Source organism: Juglans microcarpa x Juglans regia, chromosome 3D (genome assembly GCF_004785595.1).
Source record: "Juglans microcarpa x Juglans regia isolate MS1-56 chromosome 3D, Jm3101_v1.0, whole genome shotgun sequence".
Lineage (NCBI taxonomy): Eukaryota > Viridiplantae > Streptophyta > Magnoliopsida > Fagales > Juglandaceae > Juglans > Juglans microcarpa x Juglans regia.
The window spans coordinates 18,014,226-18,022,207 of NC_054598.1; the positions used below are offsets into that span (position 1 = coordinate 18,014,226).

Genomic DNA, 7,982 nt, shown 5'->3' on the forward strand with positions numbered 1-7,982 from the left:
TATAATTTTTGTTTTGAAATTTGAAAATTTTGAATTGTTTATTATATCTTGTGTATGAGTTTTGGAAAATTGTAATGATTAAATGAGATGAGATGAAATGAAATAGTTTGTAAAAACAAACAAGGCCTAAGTAATAATTAGATGAAAATATTGAAATTTGAAATTGAAAATTGTTATGTGTTTAAATGATGCTTGGAAATGAAATATCTAAGAATACTTTAAAGAAAAATTCTACTCATCATCCTCACACCACACATCACACATAATTTTTTATTTTTTATTTTTTCTCTTATCAAATGTATGGTATATGGGTGATGAGTAGAAGAAATCAATTATTTTTAGGGAGAATAAAACCAAAAGAAATTTAAAAAAATTAAAAATAAAAATAAGTGTGGTGCGTAGTGCATGGGAATAATGAGTAAAAAAACTTTACTTTAAAATAATTGTATTGCCAAACGAAGCCCAAGTCGAATTGAATATAGAAACAATTTCATTTTATTCAATTTTTAACTTTCATCTAAAACTATCTCATCTCATCTCACTATCTAAACGGGACCTAAGTGTAAAAAATACATACCCAAAATATTTATAAAACCAATATTATTTTGCAAACGATTACAGTACACTAGTGAAACTTTTAGGGACATTTTTATACAAAAAGATTATTAATAAACCGATATGGCAGGTGGGTTTTCTAGATTTATATCTCAATGTTAAAGATCTGTAAATTATATACGTGATTGTATTGAGTTTTACACTCAATGTTTTGAATACCGTACCGGACGCTGTACCAGTCAAGGCACTGAAACGAAATATTTCGATACCGGTACCGTTTCGGGATAGCGTTTCGGGATAGTCGATATATAAATAAATTATATATAAATACATATATATATTATAAATAGTCTAGTCTGAATTGGGGGTTAAAAAATAAGTTTGGAGTTTGAAAAAATGAAAAAAAAAAAAAAACACAGGCCGAAGTATCGGCCGGTATAGGCCAAAATTGAGGCCGGTACAGCCGGTATTTGGACTGGTACGAAACAAGTATAGTACCTGTACCGGCCAGACGACCGGTACGAAAAATATCAGCCGTACCTGCCGGTCCGGTACAAAACCCGAAACACTGTTTACACTTCACAAATATTTTTAAGCATAAACATTTTAATTAAGTAGAATAAACGTTAATATCAAATGAAATGTAAAGCATGAATATGAAATAGTCATCTATTCACATAATAGTATATAGCTCAAGACTTTAACATGATATTCTTTCATCACGACACATTACCATATATCATAAACATTACTTCTTTCTTTCATTTTTCTGTATTTTGTACTTAACATTAATCCACATCGTCATGGCTCCTCATGCCGTATGGCGTATACTATCGTCGAATATTCTTTTAGAAAAATTCGCTTACGGTGCTAAACAATTCATTTTATTTAGATGAAACAAATCATTTCATTTAGATGAAACGAATCCCTTCCCCCCAATTAGCCAGTACCAACTGTTGATCTTAACCATATTTGAACCTAGAAAAGTGAATAGAAGTATTGAGAGTTTTCTCCATACATATATATATATATATATATATATATATATATATATATTCAAAGAGTGGGCAATCACATGTCTAATAGGGTGGAGGCAAACCATGGAAACAAAAAACAAGGCCCTTGAGCAAAAACCTCAAAGAACCCAAGCCCAGAAAAGACTAAACAAGCCTGTGAACATAATGAATAGCATAGCGACCGAAAACAAAAACAAAACCAAGATTAACAACATCTTAAAGAAGGAAGTCCATATAAGTCCAACCGTAACAAGCCTCTAAGGACCCGAGGCAATAAAGAATGATTTGTGTAGACTAAAGTAGCACCATTGGCACAATCTTTGGCCAACCAATCCGCCACTTTATTTCCTTCATGTAGAACATGCTAAAAACAACAATTAATAGATTGAGCCAAAACAACAATCTCTTCCCAATAATCCTCCAGGTACCAAACCCCACATCGCCCTTTACGCTACCAAGAAATAATCACCATCGAGTCAACCTCAACAATCACATTAAAAAGCTGAAGCGACTTGCACAACCGCAGGCCATTAAGTAGTGCAAGAAGTTCCGCTTTATTATTTGAACCAAAACCAATTGGAGAGGCAAACGCTTTCACAAGCCGTCCTATATCATTGCGAATAACACTACCAATACCACTAGAACCCAGATTACACCCCAAGACTACTACCATTCGTATTCAATTGAAACCAACCTGATGGAGGTTTGTGCTACTGGACTACTTTGCACCGCCTCTCTTTTAAAGGAGCGGGTTTGATCCGTAAGGTCTCAAGAATCATGCCATCAAAACGGGACAAGCTATAATAATTATCAATCGCCTGACCAAGGGAACCAATCCATACTAAAATAGATTTGACAATAGCTTCATGCGATTCCAAGGTGCCCTTCATTCGCGCTAGACATCTTCTCCTCCCAAGTCTCCAAGTAACTATGATAGGCATAAGGCCAATTATAACACCCACCTGAGAAGAGGACTTAGCATGCCGGAACCAAGAGGAGACTTGGTGTTTCCAATTGCTATCAAGTGGAAGCCTAAAGAGGTTGCAAAAAAGACCATATTTTTTTAGGGAAATCTCTCTCAAAGAGAACATGGTTTATGCCTTCATAATGTCCTGCAAGACAACACTCACATTTAGAAACAATGGGAATGCCAATACGACGCAACCTATCATCCACACTCAAAGCCTTGTGCCAAGCCTTCCAAAACTGAATAGACATTTTTAATAGAAGACTTTTAAGCCAAATCCAAGAATGCCAATCAAGAGAGGAGCCTCTGACTCTAATACAATACCATGTAGATTTAGTGAAAAACACACCTGTCTCTGTTTGGGTCTAGACAAGAACATCCTTACCCGAATTAGGACCAGGTAAAGAGACTAGAATATCATCAACATTCTCCAAGCCAACCAAGTTCTCTAGCAAATTCACATCCCAGCTGTCTGACAAGCGACACTCTTTAATTTTCAATAAAGCTGACCCACGACTGGCAAGTCATTAATCAAGGGGCCATTATCTCGTCATTGGTCATACCAGAAAAAATATCTCATTCTCTAAATCTCCATTTAAAATTATTCAACACCAAAGGGATGCAATGAGCAATCATTTTCCAAAACCGCGAACCTTTATCAACATCTATAAGGAACCACGGTTTTGAACCCACATATTTAGCCTTAAAAAAATTTGCCCAGAGAGAATTACCTTGTAGAAGGTTCCAAGCAAACCTCATGTGCAAGGCTGTCCAAGTGTCTTGGAGAAGCCTCAACCCGAGTCCTCCTTCTGCCATAGGCCTACAAATGTGTTTCCAAACTACCCACTTCTTCTTCTCTTTTCCATTTGACTCCCTCAAAAGAATAAGCTCATCAATTGATGGATCTTATTAATTACTGCTTGAGGGACCTGTAAAACAGCAAATAGCTGAATGGCCATACTCGAGATAACATGACGTAACAAAACCAGTTTCCCTCCAGATGACAGTAGCCACATTTTCCAACTACTAAGTTTTTGCCTCACTTTATTCACCATGCATTCAAGATGTAATTGCTTACGACGACCAAGGATAATGGGCACTCCAAGATATTGGAACGGGAAATGCCCCTCCATGAAGCTCGTGCTACAGAAAAGACACCTCTTACGAATAGGAAAGATTTTACTCGAGTAGTACAAAGCAGACTTTTGTTTACTAATCGTTTGTCCCGACCATCTTTCATATTGGCACAAAATACTTAGAAGCACCTGAACCGATCTTTGGCTCCCATTAGAAAAAATAACCACATCATCAGCATACATTAAATGAGAAATAATTGACGTACCTCGGCCTGATGGAAATGCCCAAATCTATTATCAGACACACTCCAGTGAATCATCCGGGAAAGGATCTCCTACTGGATAATAAATAAATAAGGAGATAATGGATCACCTTGTCGAAAGCCACGACCTCCCAGGAAGAAGCCTTTTATTGTCCCATTCATCATAACCGAATACCAGGGACTAGAAATACAAAAGAAGATGAAGTCACAAAATTGTGTCAAAAAACCAAAACTCAACATGACGTTTATCAGAAAATTCCAATCCATGCGGTCATATGATTTTGCCATATCTACTTTTAACATAATATTGCCGCCATAATTCCTCTTATTAATAGAAGGAACCATTTCCTGAGTGAGGCTTATATTTTCAAAGATAGTTCTACCTGAGATAAAGGCTCCTTGCTCTAACGAAACTAGTCGAGGCAAAAGACTAGTTAATCGATTCACAATTATCTTGGAGCAAAGTTTATAAAAAACTGAGCAAAGACTAATGGGACAAAACTTGTCAAAACCTATTGGAGACTCCCCCTTTGGAATTAGCACCAAATAAGAAGTTGTAAAAAACTTGGGAAGAGACTTAGATGCAAAGAATTCCAACACTGCCTTCCACAAATCATTTTTAACCACCTCTGAGCAACTCTTATAAAAACTGGAGCTGAAGCCATCAGAGCCAGGAGCACTATTAACCGGAATTAAGGACAAAGCAGCAAATACTTCCTCCAATGAGGGCGCACTAACAAGGGAGGCATTCTCCTCTGCAGAAATAGCCGGATCTATAAGACCATCAGAGATTGGTTGCTCAACTGGCGGCTCACCTTGGAGAAAAGATGAAAAATAATCAACTGCACCTTGGTGGATGCTCTTTGGAGACTCAAACACCACATCATTCGACCGCATATTTAGTACCTACTTACGTCGTTTCATGGCTAGGCAATCATGAAAAAATTTGGAGCTCTGGTCACTATCCACCGCCCACTTTAGCTTTGCCATTTGATTCAGTTGAATTTCTCCCCGACGCCACCAAGTAGCCAATTTCACATTTGCCACCTGTAATTCTCTATCTAGATTTTCATCCCAGTTTAATTGAGACTGAAGTTCAATCTCCTCACTCTGATTTTGAAGATCAATAATTTGGCCCAACATATGACCGAAGACCCTTTTATCCCAATCCCGCAAGGCGGCCTTAGTCTGTTTTAACTTCACAACCAAATTCTGAATGGCTGAACCACCCTCCCGAGATGACCAAGCTTGCCGAACACAATCCATAAAATTTTTGTGTTGCACCCACATCTGTTGGAAACGAAAAGGGGCTGGACCATAAGAGAAAGGGTCTTGCTTGAACTCTATAAACATAGGTGCATGATCCGAAGTAGATCGTGGAAGATAAGAACAAATAGCATTAGGAAATACCGAAAGAAAAGAGGCATCCATTAGAACACGGTCCAATCTTGCCCAAGAACGAGCAAGGCCATATTGCCCATTACACCAAGAAAAAGCACTCCACTTCGATGCCATTTCAAATAAACCCCCTATTGAATCTAGTTGTTAAAATCCTCCATAGATGTAAGAGGTTAAGGCCAACCTGTTCATCTCTCTGAGTCATTTCAGACAATATTAAAATCACCAACAAAAATACACGGGTCTGAGCCCAGATTCTGGATACTGAGAGCGTCCCCCAAAATGCACTGTTCAACCATGGTACATTTTGCGTAAATAATCGTGAGCAAAAACTTTTCAGCACCTACGCCTACTTTGAGAGAGATATGTTGCCCTCCCATTCGAACCAAACTCACCTCCAGGATACTATCCCAAAAAATCCAAATTTTGCCCCCTTCAACCTCATTTGAAACAAAATTATCGAATTTCAAAACACAACCCAATCTCCTAGCAACATCAAGATTTTGAAAAGGTTCCAACAGAGCAACAATTTCCGGTCTCAACTTACCAAGCAACTTTTTTAATCTACCTTTCGAGGTCCCAACTCCCCTAATGTTCCATACAAAAATGAGGTCAATCATTGAAAGAGATTAGAGAATCGAGCAAGAACTCGAGAAGAACTTCTCATTTTAACAAAACTCTTTTTCTTATATTTTATTTTACCTTCCTTGATCTCAGATTCTGTCAAGTAGTCCTTATCTTAAGGGAAAACTTCAGGGTGAAATTTGGTTTTGTTCAGAAACAGTGGCAAATGGTTGCTCCTCAGCTGGTCCATCTTCCGATGCCATGGCATCCACCTCAATCTCCTAGACTACTAGCAAGACAACAAATGTATCCCCCCCCCCCCTCAAATGATGCACAAATAGCAGTATCCGAAATCACAGCCCCATGACGTTGTCCCGGCATTGATTCATTTTCTGTGACCAAAAACACAACAGTATCCATATCTTGTGATGCAATAGCATACTCCCCACTAGGCCTCGAAGTCCCAGCAGTATCCAAAATCACAGTAGTAGTAGGAGTTATCATATCCGCTTCAATAATAGCTACATGCACCATAGACAAGATAGGCGCCAATTCCTCATATGTCTGTGAAGTACGCCCCACTGGATCAATAACAAAATTATCCCCAGCTGCACTCAGAACCATAGTGTCACTCGAAACCACAGTTGCAGTCAGACTCACAACTACACTCGTAACCACAGTATCACTCAGAACCATAGTTGCACTCGGACTCACAATTGCACTCAGAACCATCTCAAGAACCACAACAGAGTCCTCATTCCCATACGACTCTTTCTGCCCCTTTTTTCCTGCTCGTGCCTTCCCCATCTTTGCAATTTAATCAACCCAACAGGTCTGTGAATTATGTCCTAGCATTTGGCACTTACAGCAGTATGCACGAAGTGTTTCATAAACAACTTCTTGTTTCCTACTAGATGGCAAAATCGGTGCTCCAATTCAAAAATGAGAGAAAGGTTCTTTGGCAGCATCAACCTCAACACACAGCCTCGCCCTATCTGTTCCCATGGCACAATGAGTCGAATTTTCCCGACGGATGAAAGTGTCGATAGGGGCCATAAGAATACTCAAAAAAGCTTCACTATAAAAATTAAGAGGAAGTCCCGGAAGAGAGATCCATACCGGTACCCGAGAAGGTTCATCATCCTCTGTAAATTCCGATGTCCATCTAAATGCCCGATAAAAAAACCCCATTAATCTCGCATACATCCCTCGACAAAGCCTTCGTGAAATCAGTCTCAGTTGTCATACGTACAAAAAGGTTCCTTGGCCTTCTCATAGAAGAAACAACCAGAGTGGATGAAAGGCCCCAACGATTCTATATAAACGAACGCACGACATCTAGAGATGGACGTTGCTTCAGAAATTTCAGAATCATCGAGTAACGAAAGGGTTCTGCTGACTTGATGATCTCCTCACGTGAAAACTGGAAATAAATTTCACTATCCAGCACCTTCGGTGGTCTATGTGGCAGCACCATCTCAGGGATGGGCTAGGGGATAGCAACCACCAGATCGGCAAAGGAAGGCCGACCGGTGCCACCATCCATGGCTGCCATGCAGCCAGCCATGGAGGCCCACGCAAGAAACAAACGGCAACCCTAAGTCCACATAGAGAGAAAAAGGGCAGAAACGTCACTAGTATATTCCACATATATATTATATATACCTATATATATATATATATTACACGTGTGTGTGTGTGTATATATATATATTATATACCAAGATATCAAGTTTTTTAAAATGGGTTTTGACGAGATCCGCCATTGAAGCAAAACTTATAGTAGAAAAATTTTCTCAAGAAGGTAGTATCATTTACAATAAATTGCTCCCACAAGCAGAATAGAGTAACACGAAACTATTAACAAGTAAAGCACATAGATTGAAGATAGAGATCGAGGGAAGATGACACTGAATAGGGGTGGGAGAAAATGAAAATAGGGGCTCAGGGCATTTGTGCAAATTGAGAGAGATTTATTGTATTTCAATAATTGTACTTCATTCATGCGCATGCAGTCCCCATTCAGGTATTGTACCTAGACGCCCTCATTATTTTAACATGATTTTCGACAAGGGATTCATACAACCTGTCTTTGAACATTATTGTAGTCTCACCGGCAATAGGGCAAGCCCTTAGGTTGAGA

At 38.8% G+C, this 7,982-nt stretch overlaps 1 protein-coding gene across 1 annotated transcript; it reads right to left on the bottom strand.

Annotated features, from left to right (window-relative positions):
• Positions 1 to 4,783: 4,783 nt before the first annotated feature.
• LOC121255103 lies at positions 4,784 to 5,392 on the bottom strand. Its single transcript, XM_041155390.1, has one exon. It carries the CDS (start codon positions 5,390 to 5,392, stop codon positions 4,784 to 4,786), a length of 609 nt encoding a protein of 202 aa, XP_041011324.1.
• Positions 5,393 to 7,982: the final 2,590 nt, after the last annotated feature.

Bases quoted from the DNA above. Each gene is read 5' to 3' on its own strand.
- LOC121255103 (XM_041155390.1), bottom strand. From the start codon at position 5,392: ATGGCATCGAAGTGGAGTGCTTTTTCTTGGTGTAATGGGCAATATGGC.